The sequence below is a fragment of the Aethalodelphis obliquidens genome, unplaced genomic scaffold (assembly GCF_003676395.1).
Source record: "Aethalodelphis obliquidens isolate GAN/ISIS:26980383/991018 unplaced genomic scaffold, ASM367639v1 scaffold8, whole genome shotgun sequence".
Lineage (NCBI taxonomy): Eukaryota > Metazoa > Chordata > Mammalia > Artiodactyla > Delphinidae > Aethalodelphis > Aethalodelphis obliquidens.
This window is the reverse complement of record NW_020837952.1, coordinates 5,551,895-5,573,518: the sequence shown is the minus strand read 5'-3', so window position 1 is coordinate 5,573,518 and position 21,624 is coordinate 5,551,895. Positions and strand designations below refer to the sequence as shown.

General features: G+C 48.0%; 1 protein-coding gene across 1 annotated transcript; it reads right to left on the bottom strand.

Moving 5' to 3' along the window:
• Nucleotides 1-519: 519 nt before the first annotated feature.
• On the bottom strand, nt 520-20,909 carry COPZ1 (coat protein complex I subunit zeta 1). Its single transcript, XM_027106535.1, has 9 exons — nt 20,846-20,909; nt 9,421-9,489; nt 8,049-8,130; nt 7,330-7,421; nt 6,059-6,114; nt 4,477-4,554; nt 4,269-4,320; nt 2,768-2,806; nt 520-1,951 (listed from the first exon to the last, which is right to left on the bottom strand). Exons 1-9 carry the CDS (start codon nt 20,861-20,863, stop codon nt 1,904-1,906), a joined length of 534 nt encoding a protein of 177 aa, XP_026962336.1. The 5' UTR covers nt 20,864-20,909; the 3' UTR covers nt 520-1,903.
• Nucleotides 20,910-21,624: the final 715 nt, after the last annotated feature.

Below are 21,624 nucleotides of genomic sequence, written 5' to 3'. Positions count from 1 at the left end.
AGGAGGGGGAGGGGAGCAGGCTCTGGAAGGACGGGGAAATGGCGAGGAGAGGTTATTTACACCACTGTCCTGACCTTCTGGAGCACCACTGGCTCCGATAAATAACCCGCTCAGCGCCATTTCGGAGCGGGAGAGGGAGGTGCAGGGAGGGCGCCGGGGCTGCAGGCGGCCCCCACGCAGGTGCGCGTCTCCAGGTTACTAATGGCTGAGGCGGGCGCAGGCAGCTGGCTTCGGGGGTGGTGGGGTAGCACTCAGTTCCCTGGGACTCCCACTGAGAAAATACCATCCCTACCCCACCCCTGGCGCCGATTTCCAGGCGAGTGGCCGGGGAGATGCCAAGGAGGCAAAGAGCCCCGTAAATTAGGGATGGGGGGCGGGGGGGGGGCAGAATGCTGGGGATTCTCTGAGGTGGGAGGGAAGGAATATTACAAGAGGGGGAGCGGGCGTGGGGGGGCTGTTTAGAGGAATAGGAGCAGCTGCCGAGAAGAGAGGAAGAGGAATGGAAACATCACACAAAGGCAGTTTGGAAAAAGAAATGTTTTATTCCTCTCTGCGCAGAGCAGTATATGAAGGTGGCTATCATGCTGACTCCGCACGTCTCTTCCACAAAAATGCCCCCTCCAGGTCCAGGATGCCCAGTTACCCGCCCAGTTACCCGCCCCCTTGGAGAACCGGCAGTTAGTGGGTGCGGGCAGGACGCTAAGTCTCAGGAAGGTTTCCTGAGACATTTTTGTGGGAAGTTTTGGGTCAAGGGGAGAGATGACCCAACAGTGGGTGTCCCATCCTCCGTCTTCCTGGGGAAATCCAAATCCCAAAGGTCTTCTGAAGAAAGGCACCTCTCTCAGCGACCTAGGGAAGGGAGGCACCCAGACCTACTGCCCGGATGTAAGGCTGAGGCAGAGAGAGGACAGGGTTAAGCAGCAGAGATCGCAGACCCAGGGCAGAGGAGTGAGGTGCATGTGGGAGAGAGAAGGGGACTGCGAGAGCCCAGAGGCCCAAGTCATAAATTCCACCCTGTCCCCAGTTCTGAGCAGAAACTCTTCTTCCCAAGACTGGAATGGAGTTTTAGATCACGGACTGGCTTTGCTCCAGAGCACAGACAGGGCGAGCCAGGCAGAGCTCACATGGGTAGTGAAGGTGGAAAGTTAAGGTATCAAACTGAGAGACAGACACTCCCACACTGAACACTCACAGACCATAGCAGTTTTGAAGCTATAAGCCAGGATCAGGGTAAAAAATGCAGCTGTGTCTGAAATACAGAATTTTATACGCCCTGTCCAATAAAATTTAATCACTGCTCCTTCCACTCTGTCCCCTGACTATGAGCTGTTCCCAATCTTTTTTCCAAGGCTGGGGGCCTGGGCAGTAAGAAGGAATGGGAGAAAATACCGAGTCCAGCAAGCGGGGCTGTGGCTGAGACTTCATCTGCCTCTCCCCACCCGCACTCCTTCTATAGAAAAGAATTCTCTCTCTCTCCCCTTGCTGGACATATGGACTGTTGGGATGAAGGCCGGGTAAAGGCAAAGGGAGGAAAACACTCAGAACATTCTTTCTCCTGCTTTGATCTGAAGTGTAGCTGCAGCAAAGGGCACAGAAGCGGAGGAGAAAATATGGGGGATAGGAGAGCATGGGAGCATAATCCAGTCGAGCAAGGAAGAGGATGCTCCCCCTGCCCTGTGTCCAAATCTGCTGAGAGCTTTACTCCCAGGACTGCAAAAAGGAGTGAGAAGGAACGGGAAGCGTATACGGGTTTGCGAGGGGGCAACCACAGACAGGATGGAGATTAAAGGATCCCTGTTATCCCCGAGATGACCCTGAGAGCATCAGCTGGGGGGCTGGATGAGAAGTCACAGCAGACATGTGGATTTTTTGAGGGGGTGAGGAGCCAGGAACAGTGGGGTCTTCACCGAAGGAGTGACCACTTGATCTGTTCTTTGGCTGACTGCAGCACCTGCAGGGACAAGGGTGGCATTGAGGGGCTTGCTGGGGGGTGGGGGTGGGGGGACGGGGCTCTCCTTCCCCTCACTTGCCTTCCCTGTCCTTAGAAGACTGGCAAATAGAAAATCCCCAAGGGTAGAGGGATGGGAAGAAGCTCTCTAAGGCCCTAGAGGACTATCAGTTTGGGAAATTCCAAAAAAATTCAAGTCCACTGGGGGGATGAAGAGAGAAGAGGTATACCTGGGAGGAAAGAAAAAAAACTGGGGGTTACCGGACATATGCTGAAGCGGGGTGGTAGGGGGAGAGTTTTACCACATCCAGATGGACCTCTTGGTAAGAATTCCAAGTGGGTAGAAAACAGAATCCCTCCCTGGCCCCCCTCCGCATCAGGTAGACAATCTCTCTGCAAAGTAGCAAGATCCATCTGCAAAACCTGCATATTCTAGAATGTGCACTTCCAGCTTAGCCCTCATTTGAATAATAAGAGAAAGACAGAGAGTGTGTGTGTGTGCACGCACACAGATCGTCTGCTTAAGGCAAGCCTCTGCTGGGGAATAAATCACTGAATGAGGCATCAGGCAGGGAGGGTTTGAAGGGTACACAGCAAGGCTGACAGCCTACTGCTCATAGGAAACGGATAGGAGTTGGAGTGGGGTAGGGAGCGGCGGGCTATATGAGCCCCAGTTTTCTGGACTAGGAAGGAGCCCAAGAAGATATGTCTTCAGTCTCTAGTCTCCTGAATTCAGGCTTGGTGGGTTGGGGTGGAATACTACGCTAGCCTCTTTAGTGACCCAGTCCATCTGGAGAGGACAAAGGAAGAAAGTCATACCTGAGACACGGTCTGCTCCGTAAGGGGGACATCTTCTCCCTACGGCACAGAGAGACAAGCATTCAGCGTGGAAGAAAGCTGGAGTAAGACCTGACTGAGGTGGGACAATGGAGAAGGAAGAGGTGGTCCTTTAATGTCATTTTATTTATTTATGTATTTTTTGCGGTATGCAGGCCTGTCACTGTTGTGGCCTCTCCCATTGCAGAGCACAGGCTCCGGACGCGCAGGCTCAGCGGCCATGGCTCACGGGCCCAGCCGCTCCGCGGCATGTGGGATCTTCCCAGACCGGGGCGCGAACCCACATCCCCTGCATTGGCAGGCGGACTCTCAACCACTGTGCCACCAGGGAAGTCCAGAGGTGGTCCTTTAAACTGAAGCAAAGGGCACATGCCCTAACCTTCTCAGTCCCTCCTAGGGACTAGTTAGTACAGCCACAGTTTTACTTGGCCAGAGGGACTGTTGAGCAAAAAAGGGTCATTTCATCCATCTTCTGTTTTAAGGCAGGAGGACTTCTTAAAAGATTTATTCCATTCCAGGTAATCAGCAGGTTGTCTGATCCTCAACTTGGGGATGGGAGACCAGATTCCCTAGTCAGAGAAGACCTTCCCCGAATATCAATATCGCTAGGGAGAGGATAAGGGGGAGCCCAGGGTAGTTTAATGGATCCCGCAAGGCCTGATGGGTAACGACAGCATGTTAATTTGAAGAAATAAACTGCTGCAACAGCAGCCTGAGAAGGGGAAGGAGGGAGTTGGTGAAGGCGGTGGGGTGGGGGTGGGGGGGACCTTCTCTCTTGCCACATAGAGACATATGTTAGAGGAGAAGATTAAACTATGCAAATGGAGCCCACGGCAGTTAAGGGAGAAGATTTCCCATTACCCGGCACTGTCAGCCTTCACTCTGTGGAGGTCAGAGCCGAGACATTCTGTGAATGGAGAGACTGGCTTTGCTCAGGCATCTCTGCACCCCTACAATTTGCTGGCAGGCTCTCTCTGCACCCAGCTGACTCGGAGCTTTCTCTGGTTAACTCAGTGGCCTCTTTCTGCTACCACTAGCACCAAAGAGGACAGAGGTTCTGGCAAATAAGTACTTCCTGATGGAGAGGTACTGTTCTCAGTCCTAAAAGACTTTAAAAGACAAGGAAGACATTCCTCTGCCTCAGGTAATTGGGATTCATCCCCACAGGAAGAAGAAGCCAACCTCAAATTCCTTTATCGTTTCAGAACCATCAATATTGAAGTTCCCTTTATTTCATCTTTGATTTAATAAGTATGTATTAAATGTCCACTCTGTGCAGACTGTATGAGATGCTAGGTACCAGGTGAGGGGCAGAAATATATTCCTCCTGCTTCCCTTCTTTGAGACAATGAGAATTTGAAAGGGAAGGAGACAGTATTCCACAAGTATGTATTCTACAAGCCCCAACCCTTAGATCATTTAGCAGGTCTGGCCCTGGAGGGTGAGTAGATGGGGGATGTAGGGGGGAGACAGTCCTGCTTACCCTTAACGCCACTCGGTGTACCACTTGCTGGGGATCGCTCTCCAGGATCACCCTGAAAAGACAAAGAAGAGACCATTGTTCACTCTGTCCTGAAGAACCAACTTAGTGTGGGGAAACTGGTCACTCGGCCCACTTGCCTTCGGACAGGGGCAGTGGCCCCACCCCTCATCCCAGATCCAGGGAGGTCCAGGGAGGTCAGAGCACTCACCCTCCGTCTACGATTTCATCCACAGCCAGGAAGAGCCCCTCCATGTTCTCCAGCAGAGCTCGCTTTTCTACGTTTTTCCTGAGTCCCCGAGAGAAGAGAAAACCCAGCCTGAGTGTGAAAGGGATCCTAGGACATTGTCTGAGCTGGGGAGCCTAAACTAGACCAATATGTGTCTCCACGAACCACACAAAGAAGTAAATAAGCACTTTCTGACTAACCCATTCTAACTCCCTTCCTACTCTTTTTTTTTTTTTTTTTTTGCGGTATGCGGGCCTCTCACTGTTGTGGCCTCTCCCGTTGCGGAGCACAGGCTCCGGACACGCAGGCTCAACGGCCACGGCTCACGGGCCCAGCCGCTCCGCGGCATGTGGGATCTTCCCGGACCGGGGCATGAACCCGTGTCCCCTGCATCGGCAGGCGGACTCTCAACCACTGCGCCCCCAGGGAAGGCCCCCCTTCCTACTCTCATTTGCTGAGTAAGGATCAGGGATGCCAGGAAAGAGATTCAAAATATACATACAGTCAACTTCTGACTATTCAAGGGCTGATTTCCAGAGCTATTGTTTCTTTCCTACCTGCCAGGATGCTGCTCACAACATTGCTCATGAACACTGACATCAGTGGGTGGAAAAGAGGGAACACACAGAGCTAAAACTCAATCTGGAGGTGGCGGGAGGTGAGGAGGGGCTGAGTGCAAACTCTGTTTGCACTCAAGCTCTGATAAGCCTTCCAAGCTTCTCTCTGCTCCTACCACCAGCTCCCCCAGCTCTGCTCAGGCCTTGAAAAGAAGCCCAGCTAGGGGGCTGGGAACTGCCAGGGCCCGGCCTCCACCAGCCTCAGATCTGGTGGTTGGTGCATATGGCCAGTCACATCCGTCAGTTTGACTCTTTCACTAGATCACCGAAATGAAGTCTATTCCATCACCTGGCTAAGAAATAAATCATCCCCTTCCTGAGGAAATCTGAGCCATTCACCCTGCTGATTCTGTGGGGCTGAGAGTGCCTGCTGTTCTGCTCTGTCCGGATGGCTGTCTGTACTGGGTTCACTTGGGAGCCCTGGATGTTTTCAGGAAAAGTATCTCGTCTCTCTTCTATTGCCCACCTGCATGGGGAACAGAGGGCTGGAGGGGAGGTGGATGGGGAGGAGACGGTAAAAGGCACATTCTTCCTGCTCTCTAGAAGGAAAAACTAAGGGCCAGACGTGAAAAACTGTGAGTGCTGCCTCCGTTCCCAGGGTGCTGGTGTTGCATCTGGGACATTTCCCAATGCTTGTAAAGAATGAAGCCCGGGAAGGCACCTTGAGCGTGCTTGGAACTCTGACAGAGCCACTGGGGGATGCGAGAGTAGACACAGAGGCAAAGATTCTGCTCCCTCCCAGTCTCTTTTCTCAGGAGAACTATTCCACAGGAGTAACACACTCTCCCATCCAGTCCTCCCCATCAGTGCAAATTACTCTGAAATAATAAGCCCGACTTCTCAAGGTAAATCAACTCCCCAGAGCCTCTGCTCATCCCCCACAAATCCCTGGACCTGAAGAACAGTGACTGTCTCTCGCAAACAGATGTCAAGAATGGCCTGCTCACCTCAGCATCTGGCTCAGTGAGTCGAAGAGGCAATTCAGAACAGCCATGAGCATCAGCTGTTTGGAGACAGAAGAAGCAGGAGGATAAGGTTTAAGGCCCTGAAAGCTGCTACCTGAAAACAAAGCCCTCTAACTCATTAAGCATCAAAAGACACAGGCCTTCACAAACGACCAACAGCATAAGGTGGAAGTGAGAGTAAAACAGGAAGACGACCCGTGGCTTCCCACAGAAATAAATTCTGCTTCATGACTCCATAATTTTAGGTCTCTCTTTGACCAGACTGTTCAAACAGAACTTTCCTGTCGCAGTCTTCTTCATGTCTTTACCAACCGTATGTGTGTTACCCTATGTCTTCGGTAGAAAAATCATTAACCAAGCAATAGCTGAGGTCAGACTGCTGTCAAAAGAGAATGGACTTTGGAGTCAGGCAGATCTGGGCTTAAATCCCAGCCGAGCCATTTCTAGATGTGTGACCCTGGGAAAGTTGTCAGTTTGAACCACATGAAACTGCCACTTTTGTAGTCCAACAGTGGTCAAATGTAAGTAATTTCATATGGTTCCTCAAGGTTTAGTTTCCTCACCTATAAAACAGGGGCACTAATGCCCAAAACTCATAGAAGTGCTGTAAGGTTAAATAACAATGTATTCTACAAAGCACTTACAGCAATAAGAACTCAGGAAAAGTTGGTTCTCTCCAACTTTGACTTTTGCCTCAAATTAAGTAGGGGCTTATTTTTACCTATCTGCTCTCCTAGAAGTTGTGACCTGAGGTAAATAGCTTTTCCTGAGTTTAGGAAGCAGGTTAGGACTACACCCACAGTCTTCAGAGAGCCACTCAGAACGTATGGCTTTGACGTGACCCACAATGTTGCCTAACTGACCCAAACTCAGTCAGGTGTGGACCCTTCACAGCAGGAGCAAGCATCCCCTGAACCCTGACCACACCTCAGAAATCCATCTCAAAAACACCATCCGGGGAAGGCCATTGACATTATACGTTAGTACGGATCAAAACATAGATAGTATGGATCAAAACACAGATGGTGTGTCCTACATGGACACAGGAATCTGGGAAAGCTTCCACTCTAGGTTGATTCAGGTGCTCAGCCGTGTCTGTGAGGCTGACAGGGATCTCCGACAACTGCGTTAGCCAGTCGACGCCAGAGGGACACAGGGACGCGGCAGTCCTAGGGCCCAGAACCAGTCAGGAGGTCCTGCCGGAGGTTCAGGAAGGGAGAGCAGAGACAGCAAAGAGGGGTGGGGATTCTCACCTCATTTTCATAGGAGCTGCCGATCACATAGAAATAGAGATCGATGCTGCTTTTGTATACCACTGTCAGGCCTTCCAAGAGGGCAATTTCACCTGTGGGGGGGACAAAGGTGGAAACGGTGGGTGGCCTGAGGCAAAGAAGTAGGAAAGAGGGAGTTACCATGAACTCCAGGTATCCAGCTGTGTGGGGCTGAGGTGAGGCAGGTCTTAATGACCCCCAAAGACTGAAGCGGACCTGCTTTTTCTTTTTGGGTGGTAGCAGAGGGCGGCAAGTGTACACTTGGGGGAGTCTAAGTATCTTCTCCTCTAACTGCTCCTGCCCCCCAGCCACCAGTAGCCTTATTTCCCTCGTTGTGTACGAGACAGGATACTAGTCAATCCTTCGGAGGTGGAAATGCAGAGCGGTCACCTTTACAGACTTCCATTTCCCTGCCCTAATGGACGCGGTACAACAAGCAGAGCTGCAGTTAAACTTGTCAAGTGAGGCCCATAAATCCGGGGGCTAGACAGGGAGCTAACAGCCAGCCTTCTAGCGCGGTATTCCCGCGTGGGGTACGCTCACCTCCCCATTACACTGCTGAAGAGTTTATTACATGAGGGGAGGAGGAAGAAAGAGAAGGAAGAGGCAGAGTCATTTCGCCCTTCCTCCGCCGCCCGCCGCCGCCCCCTTCCCGCTGTGGCTCTCCCACTGCAGGGAGTAGTGAAAGGAAGACGACCTACTGTCAGTCCGGTGGGTCTTGTTGAAAATGTTCTTCTCAAAGGCCTTTTGCTCCTTGACACTGGGGTAGGTGTCGTCATAGTACTGGTCAGAGGGAAAGGAGATGGGTTGGGTCATTAGAGCTGGGAGCCCAGAATGACTAGCGACTGTTTTGCCCTGGATCTTGGATTTCTCTCCTTCAAGGCGTGGGGTGAGGGAGAAATACTGACACGAAGAAGGGAGAACTACAGAGGCAGGGAATGGGCCGCGAGTAATCGGATACAAAACAAGGTTTTTAAGGACCATGCTACAAGCCACCCCGCCTCACGGTTCTCAGACCGTAAGGGCAAGAGGCCTGGAAGCCCTGTGATGAGGCTCTGCCCCATCTACATTCTAGGGCAGCAACCCTGAGGCCATTCCCAGGCGCCACCCCAGGTCAGGGAGCACTGCTAGAGAACACAAAAGGCACCAGGCCCTCACTGTGCGGAGCTGAGGAATGGGGAAGGGCTGCAAAAACCTCCTCTAAAGAAGGGCAAGCCCTGCCTGTGCTCTCTGATCTCCTGTATCTTAGCTTCCTTTCCAGTAAACTGGAAGAAGTGGGAGGCAAGCTAACACACTGTGGAGCCCACTCGCAAGCTCTCCCTGGCAAGGGGGTGGAGATGCAGGCTGCTAAATCGCTCTGCTCTTTAGGGGCTAATCCGCTGCAGTCAGCTGAAGACCTATAACAGGCCTGGCATTTAGTAACTGGATAACTGTTTCAAAAGGTGTCCTGCATAGTTACATCCAATTACAGGGAGGAACAGCTGGTGAATTCTGAACTAATCTCTACCTGCTGATTGATTTATGCTATGCTTGCCCGGAGTTAATCCACCAGGGACAGAAAAAATTTCTCCAGGAGGGGGAGAATACGGAGGGAGAGGAGACGGGTGTCCTTTCTCCTCTCTTTCAATAGATCCAAAGTTAGGAACATCCCACTGGGGAACTCAGCAGGTAACAAGCTTGGTGGTGACTGGAGACCTAGGACTGGAACCCTGGAGCTGCAAGAGAATTCCCTGGAAAAACCCAGGCAGGATGATGAGGTAGAAGAGAAAGGGACAGGAGTGATGGGCATGGGCAGGCTGCTTCTCACATCTAGACACTGCTTTGTTCAGAAACCAAGGTTCCAAAGTTTTTTTCTGTTCTGATGTTGATGACAAAGTCTAAGGATGGCAAGTAGGGAAGCAGGGCAACTAAGAGACAGGAGCAGTTTAGGTTTTATCTGGAGTAGTCAGAGGTAGATGGAAGAATTCTCAAAATTATGTGTGGGTGAATATGAGTTAATAGGGCCAGTCCCAAGATCCAAAGCTCAGAAAAAGTCTGTCTTTGCTCCTAAACTAATCTGAAAGGGAATCTCACCTTGGCAAAAAGTCGATCTCCGTCATTGTCCAGAATCAGGATGGCTTTGACAGTATACAGGGAGGGTTCCTGAAGAGATATGAACATACCTTCAGTCCTGAAGGCTCTTGCCACCATTAGCAAACCAGATACCTTCCCCTGGCCCCACTGGGGCTGCAAGGGGATACAGAGGTGCCTCTGTAGGTCCCCTATCCCAACCTGGTTAGAGTTTGACATTTCCCACTGAGAATGACCAAGTGGTAAATGAACTGAATTGAGGGAGGAGACATTTCAACAAAGGACCCAAAGCAGCACCAGAGAAACAATTTCTATGAGCCAGACTCACAGAGGGCTTAATATTTGTTATTTCCAAATATTATGCTACAGTTATTTTCCAAATTACTCTCCCTCCCTGGTCTCCCAGGCACAGGTGGGTATGGAATGTGGAATGTAACCAGATTAATTAATAGGCACTGCACGAGGCTTTTTGAAAATAGCATTGACTGCCCTAGTGTACTTGGAAGTTCCTGCAGTCCCGATGCAGTAGCAATGCAGAGGTATAAAGAAAGCCTTCCCTACCTAAACCACCCACACACTGAGCAGATGGAAACAAGCACGCGTGCACGCACACACTCACACACAGACACACCAGTTCTGAATGCAGCCCAGAGAGACATCCATCTTCCAAGACTTCCCCTAGGAGCTCAACTCCTCTACTATACCCTGACGACCACCACGTAACTTGCCAAGACAAAAAGCAATCTGAATTTGTGGTAGTTAAGAAGCAGTAAGAAGAGGCTCCATCTAAGAAACACTCTGGAGCCTGGAGACAAGGAGCAGGGGTGGAGTGTTCTTTCACAACCAAAAAGCAACCTTTGAGGAAACTGGCTCCATAAAGAAATCAGGGGCTTCCCTGGCGGTCCAGTGGTTAAGACTCCGTGCCTCCACTGCAGGGGGCACGGGTTTGATCCTTGGTCGGGGAACTAAGACTCTGCATGCTGTGTGGCATAGCCACAAAAAAAACAAAAAGAAAAGAAAAAGAAATCAGAGTCTCAGCCTTAACAGTTACACTAAAACTCAAAGCATATCACTTTGCAAAAGCTCCTTCACTCCGGCAACTTCCAGGGAACCAGCTAACAGGAAAGGAAGAAGAGGAAGGGAAGGGAGCCCGTGGGATGTGTACGGAAGGTGTCTGCAGGCTCACATTCCTTGACTTTCTCATCAGCGTTACTTACCGTGGATATCCTTCTCCCGTGCTTTGAGACAAGAGTGTTGCTTTGCTACCTCCGTTTCCTGGCCCTACTTAGGAAACCCACAGCCTTCACAGGGCCAAACATATTCTCCGAGCGTATGTCTAACGAAGACCCAAAGGTGATCAGGAAAGATTCACTGCCAAGGATCTGAGCCTCTACAAAGGTAAACTATCCCATAAGGCTCCAGGAGGTTTATGGTTCCATGCAAAGAACCAACCTTAGCTCAAGGAGTTAAGAATGAGAGTAAAGGGAACCCAGTCTTTTGAGAACAGGGTGATAAAGAAGGTACGCTTTCCCCACTTGGATTCTTGAGGACAGAAATTTTTGTTTCTTTCACTGATTTATTACAAGTGTCCAGAACAATGCCTGACATACTAAACTCTCAATATTTATTGAATGATTATGAGAATAAATGAAGTTTGAGAGTAAAGTAGAAATTTATTGATGCAGTAAGCATCTAGGGGATTCTCTTATAATTAGACATCCACGTACAGGTAGATTTTTTGGTGTGGCCATTTTGGGTGATATTACTACCAAGTCATCCTCCTCTGACAGACATTCCTTAAAGCTGCCCATGCTACACATATTACTCTATGGAACACTCTCTCAAACTAAGGGACTCTGTCTAGCAGAAGGACGTCCTCTAGAGTCTCATCTAAAAAGTCACAGATAAAGCAGCTTTCCTAACTCCTAATTCCCCACAGAAAGATCTTCCCATAAAGCAAGCTCAGTTCTATAGCAACTTGGATCCTCGATTCACCAACAGGGAGACAGTCATGGGAATGAATTTTCTTAACAGAGGAAAAGCAGTCCATAAGGAAGGAAATTTAGAAGAAATCATTTTTCCCACAACATTTTCCCTGGAAATCTTTGGCTCTGTTTCGCTATCCGCATTCACAGCAACCTTAGAGAGCTTCCCAATGGTTGAAGCCGGGCATTGATCTGGCGCAGGTAACTCGTGCCTGCAGCCACAAAGTCTGGCATCTCTAGAAAGGATGGGATCCCAAAGCAAAGAAAAACCCTTACGGCAGGACTTCCCTGGTGGTGCAGTGGTTAAGAATCCACCTGCCAATGCAGGGGACATGGGTTCGAGCCCTGGTCCAGGAAGATCCCACATGCCACGGAGCAACTAAGCCTGTGCGCCACAACTACTGAGCCTGTGCTCCAGAGCCCGCGAGCCACAACTACTGAGCCCGTGTGCCACAACTGCTGAAGCCCGTGCACCCAGAGCCCATGCTCTGCAACAAGAGAAGCCACCACAATGAGAAGCACGCGTACTGCAACGAAGAGTAGCTCCCACTCGCTGCAACTAGAGAAAGCCCGCGCACAGCAATGAAGACCCAACACAGCCAAAAAATTTAAAAAAAAAAACAAAAAAAAAAACCTTATGGCCACCAGCCAACTAGGACAGTCAGACAGTCCTCTGTGGCCAACAGGGTGAGAGAGTGCCTAAAACAGCCAGCAAAGAGAGAGACAGATTCCTAGGTCCTGCTCCTGGCTCTTTTCACTGGCTTCCTAGAAGACGCAATCAAGGAAACCCCCAAAATAGAAACCTGGATCTTCCTGGGAAGGATAAAATACAGGCAAAGGCAGGCAACGAGAAGACCAGAAGGGACCGTAAGTATGAAAAGGGTAAGATGGCACTAGAGAAAAGGCTGGTCATTTCAAACTTCCAAAGAAATGACCACACTAAATACAGCTGAGAACTTAGGCAAGAGCTTAAATGCTGCTTTAATTCTCCACTCTGCTACAGCCAGAACTGGCAGCTTCTCCTTTACTTCTCCTGCCACCTCCTGACTGCAGCTGGTTCCACTTCAGCCTGGGACCTTTACCTCTCAGGAGTGGGGAGGGCCTGGAGTTCCTCTCATATCATAACCAGCCAGTTTAAAGGGCCCAGAAGCCATTACTGATAATGTAATTTCATTTTAAGTTTTTCACAAAGGGCAAGTTTATAAATAACTCCCAGCTCTTGAGAAATGGGCTTCCTGGACAATGGACTAGGCTTGACCTTGTAACACATTAAACGCTGATTATTGAGAAAGACACTACAAGCTTAGGACCATGTTCAAAGGATTTAAAAGGTCTATTCTTCCCTCCCATTCCCAAATGGGTAGCTGCTAGAAAGCTTTCGAGACAAAGTTCTGTGATGCACTGACTTTCAGAGAGCCACAGCCTGAGTGTATAACAGAACTTCACCTCAAATGCTAATGGTGCCTGGAAATGATGTGCAGGCAGACTGGTGTTTGGGACGGTGGGTGGCTCGGATAGATTTTCATGTCCATTTTTATTATCAAGAAAACTAGACTGGACTCCTCAGGAGAGCTGAAACAACACCGAATGAGCAACGAGCCTGCTGCAAACAAGTCTTATCTCAATCACGGGCTTCTGAAGCCTGGTGAAAAACATCAACATCTCCCAGCATCCCCTACCCCAGCACACAGAGGACTAGAAGGGAAGAGTCATTCCTCGTGCTGCCCCCTGTGGGCCTTCGGATGACCTGCAGCTTCCTCAGGATTATAGTCATTAGCAAAAACATTAAAAAGGCAACTCTGGAGAAAAGCTCTCTATTTGTGTGTCTTGTAAGTCAATCTAGGAGAGATGGGCCCTGAAGAAGCACTGAATTAAGTCTATCCACAATGTATATAGTAAGAGGACACTCTGGGGTAAGATCATGATACGCCACCAGAAGAGGACTAGGGTAGTGTTTGGAGCAGGTAGACAGGATATTTGAGGCCTATGATTAATTATTTTATTTGATCCTTTGTGGGGGATGGAGGAGGAGGAGGGAGGGAGCCAAGAAGTCTTTGTGGAGTTAGAGGATGCTATCCACAAAGCTGAAAGGACACAAGTAAGAATCTGGTTGAGATTCCTAGAAAGTTCATTCCCCACTTGTAAAGAAATCTTTATGGCCATGCCAAAAAGTAGTACCCTGGCTTGGCAATGGGTCTCCATCAACTAGAAACAAGATGCTCTTCCCTCAACCCGATTTATAAAGTAAAACCAAGACAAAACCAAAACCAAGAGAAATTTCTAGACACCACTCCCAGCCCCACATGGCTAAGCAGGTATTTTGCTCCCTGATTCCGTGCCAATTTCTTTAAAATGAAAAGCTCCTCTGGGATTGAGGGCTCCAATTTGCCAGCCACAAGCCTGGGGACTTCAGATGAAAAGAAAAGAAGAATTAGGCGAAGGTTTTGCCAGAGAAGGACAGTTTTCACATACTACCCAGGGGTTTGCTGAGATTCAGGCAGCACAGCTCAGGAAAGAATAGGAGCCACAGGTACCACAGAACATTACCCATCTGACCTGAGACCAAATATTGGTTAAGAGGAAACTGAACACAAGTCTTAGGAAGGAAGAACTGTTGGCAGGAAGAGCCACCTAGAAAGAATCTTCCTATCTGACACAGATACAAACCATGAAAGCACGGTCACCAGAAGTCTGCCACTACAGGAAAAAATGTCTCTAAACTCCTTTGTTATAGTCTGCATCAGCCATTAACTCAAGTTCCACCTTTCTCTGGGACTCAGCTTTCTCATCAGTGAAATGAGAGGCCTGAGCTAGATCAGTTAATAACTTTTCTGAGTTACAGCAGACCCCCTTTGATAAGCTGACGAAATCTATGGACCTTGTTACCAGAAAAAATACACATTCACAAATTTTTATGATTTCAAGGAGTTCATAGACCTAGGTTTAGAATTAAATGAGATTCTCTCTGAAGACAAAAACACAGTGCAGGGAGGGGAGGGAAAAAGGGGGAAATGAGTGATACTTTTGTAAATCACCCCCTGTCCTCTGCCAGGCACCAAATAATGACTTCAAGAAGTATGTGTGTGGCCTTCATAAATTAATAAATGATTGAGAAAACTAACACAGCCAGCAGGGGGAGCTAAGGTCAGCACCACACCCCTCCAGCTTTCAGTATTAAATTTCGCAGCCGTGGGACAGGCAGGACAAAGATAACCAGGCCCCAAGCTCTTCAGGAATGCAAAGTCTCAGGTCCTTTCTTAAAATTCCAAAAGCTTGTCTGCTAGAGAATTTTTTGCCCAGGGGGTCACACAGTCCCTAATTCTTCAACTATTCTGGAAATGAGAGAATTACAGAAATGAGGGGACAAAGCGAGGAGCACTGCTGGGAAGACATGAACTGAACAAGCAGAAATCACAGTACTCCACACCTGAGGCCTGAGAGCAACATTAGAACTTCCTGCCTGCCCAGTTTGATAATCCAAGAGCTCTCATTTAAATATCATGCAGCAAAGGGAAAAATCAAATGGGGCTAGATCTATTTCCGATGAGTCCTTGCTCATGATCGGTATCATAATTTACTCCCCACCCCACCCTCCATCTGCTTCTGAAAACAAAAAGGTAGTCTCTGAAAGACTGAATTGACAGCCTCTGTGTTCATCTTTCAGTCTACTTGCTCCCCCAAACCAACCCCCGAGACAGAACTGCTCTCCTCTCCCCTAGTTTCAGCCTCCCTCTAAAAACTACACAAATAGTAGAAAAGGAGTTGGAGAAAATTGGTGGACAGGGCTGTCCAGGCCAACTGGCTGTGGATGGGGATATCTGCCTTAATAGTGGGAATATTAAAAAGCCAAAACAGGAGATGTAGGCTTCATCTGCAGCATGTAAGACTTAGGTTACACAACAGGAAAGACTTCCTGAAGAGGTGAGGGTAGTCAAACACCGGAAGAGGTGACACAGGCCAGGGAATCTAAGGACAGGAGAACTCCTCTAATAATCTGATCTGAGGAAAAGCCTATTCTGTGCAGAATCAGCTGAGGCAGAATGTGAGAGGGCCCTTGCCAGTACGCATCTCTTATAATGTGCGTGGACCCAACCTCCTCATCCAGCTTCATCAGATGCCCATGGGCACTCTGCCTTCCATCTTCCTAATTACTCTAGCAGAAGTGGGTAGGTAGGCACTAATTCTTTACCCATTCCATCCTTTATTTGCTTCTCTAGCTCCCCTTTCCATAACCGGTTTTCTTGTCAGTAACCTGACTCTAACCAAGTCACAGTGATGGACTAAAGTAAAAAACAGTAGGGCTTCCCTGGTGGCGCAGTGGTTGAGAGTCCGCCTGCCAATGCAGGGGACACGGGTTCATGCCTCGGTCCGGGAGGATCCCACATGTCGCGGAGCGGCTGGGCCCGTGAGCCATGGCCGCTGAGCCTGCGTGTCCAGAGCCTGTGCTCCGCAACGGGAGAGGCCACAGCGGTGAGAGGCCCGCGTAATGCAAAAAAAAAAAAAAAAAAACAGTAGCAAGTATCTAGCTGAAAAAGACCCTAAATCTGCCACTAGGCTCCCTCAAATATCTGGATAATTGCATTCATCCTCTGCCTCCCAGGGAAGACCTGGCTTCTCAAGGGTCTGGCTTTCTTCACATGGAGGCCCCCTCCTCCTCTTTTGACTGTGTGACAGCTCCCCCAGACCTCTGATATAATTTATACCTTGCCGGGGACCAACTCTTTCCCACCACTGTGAAGGAGAGGGAAAAAATACATATAAATACGTCGGAAATCTATAAGGAGGTCTTCTTGGAGGGCAGGACATGGGGAGAGTTAGAAACAGCGTCAATTGCTCTTTAGGGGTTTTAGTTCAGGCCGAGGTCTGCTTCCAGCAATCAACCATTAAAACAAGCCGGCCAGAGTAACAGCACAGTTTATTCTGATCATTTAATTTGAAGTGTCAATAAATTAAACTTCAATCAATTAAACTAGGTGTGCAATAACCCAGATGGACACCCCGACACCAACATAATCACAATAAAAATTTTTATGGTTGCCAGGGACCTCACCGGGGGCAGTGCTGGCACTGCTCGCGCCCTAGCTGAGAAATATATCTCCACAGTGCAGGAACGAGGAGATTGCTTCTCCTAACGAAATGGACGGGCCAGGCACCGGCAAGGACGCAGCTGGGAGAGGGGCACAGGGGACTGCCAGGAACGAGATGGGAGTGCTTTGGGGGCTTAATGTAATTGATACCTTTGCCCAGAGCAGGGGGAGGGGGCATTTAGGCCAAGTACCTTTACTGTTAGTGCCAAAAGAATTTAACAAAAGCCCCATTAAGATGATTCAGGAAGCAAAGGCCACAGAGCCATATGAACCTTTAAGAGTCACTGATGTATTCTGCAGTTTCTTCCTCCACACATACACATGCTCTCGTGCACTCTGGATGCCCTGATTTTTGAATGAGGCTTAGAATTCAGGATCTGGTTATTGTTTTAGGATAGAAATTTATTAAGGGGAGAGTAAGAATAAAATTAAGAAGTCTAGTCCAAAAAGCACTGGAAAAGCACTCAGAAAGTGAATCCAGAGAGGATTAGGAAAAATGAAACCTATGAGGAAAGATGTAAGGATCTAGACTGCTAGAGTAATTCAGTTTTGAGGAAAAAAAGGGTAAAGAGGGGAAGGAGGAAGGGGATAAGTCATTATCTTTAAGATTCCATAGGTTATTAATGGCGAATGGTGACCTGCAGAGATCCCTCTCTATTCACAACTAAGAGAGTACCAGCAGAAGACAGCAGGAAAGGAGGAAGCTGAGTCCAAAGATGCGGGCTGGGGGCATTATTATCAAGCACTGGGAATGGAAGGAGATGAAAAGAGACCCGAGAAAGATCAGACAAATCTGCTTGAAAGGTAGGGCTGGATTACCTAATTCAAGAAAGAAACGCCACCCACTGTAAAGTACCTAAATGAAGGGAACCTATTGGCATTTAGAAATTCCCATAATCAGATCAAATTTCAAATGATGGTTCTTCTTGCCCCCCTCTAGCTTACTCTTCCCTTCTTCTAAACATCCTGTGGCTATGGGTCTTGTAGAGGTGAGGAGACAAGAATATGCTTTGATCAGGTTTCCCCAGAGGGCCAGCCAAACCAGGAAACAGAAATGTGAGAGGAGGAAGCCTAAAGGAACTTTAGAAGGTATCTGCCCACTCGAAGGAGTGTTTTGTTAAATACTATCCAGGCACAGTAAACTCTTTAGCTCAGCGGAGAGCTAAGGTAAAATCCAGGGAATTCGTTATACTTTTCATAACAAAGATGGTGACCTAGGAATTAGGGGATGCCGCTGAGTACACAGAGCAGATGAGATAAAAAGGAACAGTAAGGAAGGGTGATTGTGAGCCAGATGGAGCGAAATTTCGTGGGCCAGTAGGTGAGGGTAGTGAGAAGAGAAATAAAAATTTAGGAAATACCACCTGATTCTCAACCACGGTTCCTCATCTGAACCACTGAATACTGAAAATTATTTAAATACTATTTTGTCACTTCTCCCAAGGATAGTACAAAACTAGTGTCACTGTGTAAACAGAGAAGCTGATCCATTACATACAATGATGCCTTAGGGCATTAGGGCTTAATTCTCCCCAGGAACTCCAGTTGAGAAGGGCTGGAATGGTGAGAAAGGTACATAAATTCTTATTGGGGGCCCAAAATATATTGAAAATAGTAAACAGCACACACACACACACACACACACATACATACACACACACACACACACACACACACACACGTTGGGAAGGGCTGACACAGAGGAAGGAAAATACTAATTTAATATCCTAAGAACTCTGGTGACCAGCACAAGAAATGATACCTATTGGTACTTTGTCCCCAACAAAAGCTTTATATAACTGATAGCTGAAAGTACAATTTGGCGTACTGAAGACGTGGAAAGCCCATGATGAGATAACATCAGAGAGACACTTGGTCTGGGAGGCTTAGGAGTCGAAAACTAATCCTAGTCTTGATTGTGCTTCCTCGAGGAAGCCCTTTGCCCTAAACCTCCGTTTCCCCTTACCCCATCGAACAGGTTCCTCATGACAAAGAATCAGTAAGGTTTCTAGAGCAAACTTCAGAGGTACCTGACCAGGTCAGCAAGGATCTGTAAATGCAGCATCTTAGGTATAGATTAAAATGGATATAAGGAAGAAGCAGGTTGAAACAGACTTCGCTGAGGAAGCAGAGACAAAAATTGAGGTAAGAGAAAATGTGAGAGACTTTCACATGTAACTCCCTCAGTTCAGCACTACACACAAATCCCTTGTTAAAAGGGCTCCTCAAGGGGCTTCCCTGGTGGCGCAGTGGTTGAGAGTTTGCCTGCCGATGCAGGGGACACGGGTTCGTGCCCCGGTCCGGGAAGATCCCACATGCCGCGGAGCGGCTGGGCCAGTGAGCTGTGGCCGCTGAGCCTGCGCGTCCGGAGCCTGTGCTCCGCAATGGGAGAGGCCACAACAGTGAGAGGCCCACATACCGCAAAAAAAAAAAAAAAAAAAAAAAAAAAAGGGCTCCTCAAGTAATATCGCCCTCACTCCTTTACCTCTAGGCAGGCTCCCTTCTAAACAGATCTAGGGGGCAGTCTAAAAATTTCTTAAACTTCCAAAGAAACTAATTCCCTAGAATTTATCCCAGTCTGTTAACTGGTTAAGAATACTGGTTAATGGCGGGGGAGGGGGGTGTGGGGGGTGGTGGGATGAATTGGGAGACTGGGATTGACATATATACACTAATATGTATGAAATAGATAATAAGCACCTGCTGTATAAAAAAATTAATCAAATTAAATTCAAAAATTAAAAAAAGATATAATTCACATACCATTTACTCATTTAAAATGTACAATTCAACTGTATTTAGTATATTCATAAAGTTATGCAACTCTCACCATAATCTAAGTTTAGAACATTTTTATCACCCCAAGGAAACCCCATACCCACTAGCAATCACTCCCCATCACTCTTCTCCTCCCATTAGCACTAGGCAATTACTAATCTGTTTTCTGGCTCTACACATTTGCCTATTCTAGACATTGGATATAAATGAAATCATATACTATGTGGTCTTTTGTAACTGGCTTCTTTCACTTAGCATATGTTTTCAAGGTTATCCATGTCGCAGCGTGTATCAGAGCTTTATTTCTTTTTATTGCCAAATTGTATTCCATTGTATGGATATGCCACATTTTGTTTATCCATTCAGAAGGAGATGGACATTTGAGTTGTTTCCACTGTTTAGCTATTGTGATAAAGCTGCTATAAATATTCATGTGCAAAAAAAAAAAGAATACTGGTTAACCGCTTGGTACAGAAAATGTCTTTAATAAGATTTCAAAGCTTTCTACCTAGACTTAACCAACCCATATGATGGGAAGGAATTATCCCTATCTTTGCCATTTTGAAAGAGGGGAATTGAAACCTGTTATTCTCTTTTACCTGATGAGGATCTGGGTGTGTACATGTGAAGAGCTGAAGGAAAAAAAAAAGGCCTAGAGTTCAACTCAATTAAGGAGGGAGCAAAAAAAAAAAAAAAAAAGGAAGGAGCTGGGAGCAAAACTCCTACTCCCACATATATATATGTTAAAATCCCCAAATTGAAAAAGGGGGGGGCGCATTTTTGAGAGAAACGCTCTGGTTCAGTTCTAAAGAAAGGGTAATAGTATTTTATTTTTTTGAACAAGAGAAAAGGATCACATGGACAGGGGAGCGAAAAGGCGCCCTTTAGCCACCAAAATTCTTATATAACTAGAGGAATAGTGGGCAACCCAGATCCTACAATAAAAATTCGCAAAGTTTAAATGAAGAGAGAAAGGAGAACAGAATAAGGAGTCGAGAATAAGGAAAAATATTCCACAATCCATGCTGACTCTATCAGGTATTCCAGAACTCTGATGGAATACTGATTCCTCATGATGCCAAATTTACATAGTAGGAAGCCGAAGAAGAAAATCGTGTTTTTTTAAGGAATATGACAGGGAATTATCAACGGAGAGTCACACTGTGACAACTACCAGGAGGAGCCTGTGATGACAAACACCTGCACTCTATTCTGACAATTTGAGGCGAGTTTGGAGTTTTGCGGAAACTCAAATCAGGATATCATCCACAATGATCATAATCAGACGGAATCTGAAGGACCCCAATCCAGTACGCTCATGATACTATGTGTCCTAAGGACTCCATGTGCTCCCTTCAACTTTCCACTGACTCTGCCCTCTCCACGGCAGAGCTTCCTACTCTAAACCGAGGCTTTAGCTCCTTCACTAGGCCACACGCTTATTCCAGGGACCGGCAGAACGGCCGGACCCCGAGGATTACCCGGAACTCCCCTTTCTACCCCCTCCCACTCAGGCTGAACCCCGACTCCCGGCCCCTCTGGACATCGCAGCATCTCGGCCGCCCCTCCAGCTCCTACCAAAATCAGCGCCTCCATCTTGCCCCGCAGCTGGTGCCGACGTGGAGCCGCAGAGACAACGCCGCCGCTGATTGGCCCTAAGTCCTCATTAGATCCCGCCCACAATGAGGGTTATTGGGCTCCCAGGTGTCAGCTATTACTGTATTAACCAATCAGTGTACTAGCTTACTTAGCGGAAGCAAGGTGTCCAGCCAGAAGGCGCAGGTATTTGATTGTCAGTTTAAACACTCAATAAAACAACAAAACCTCACTAATAAATGGGGCGGGAGGGTCAGTGGGGCGGGGTTGTTTCCATGGGGAACAGAGGAAGCGATTATTAATTTTCAATTGGCCGGGCTGAGGGCACATGATATCGTCGGCCGGATTTAGCAACTTTTAATTCGCACTCCCTTTAGGGAGCGCTGTGTCTCTTTAGCCCTTAACACAGGCAGCTCTCGACGGACTCCTACCCTAATCCGCATTCCAGAGCCTCCATTAGGTCCCTGATGTCCACGGTTGCTTTGGAAAACACTGCTAGCTCTTCCTTCAGACTCGCTCAGATCCCTTCAGCATACTCGCAGAAAGTCTGCACAGCCATAGAGTAAAGGCACAAGATGCCCAGCGTGTTATTTAGATAAACCAAGGCCTCTAGAGGTTGATTGCTAACAGTAACAATCTTCCTGAGGTGGAGTCCTAGACTTTGCTTGACCCAGGGAGTTTCTAAAAGCAGATTTTCTTTGGCCGGATGTGAAACGGGATGTTAGAGCTTTGGAGACTAGAGAGGGGAGAGTAGGAAGGAC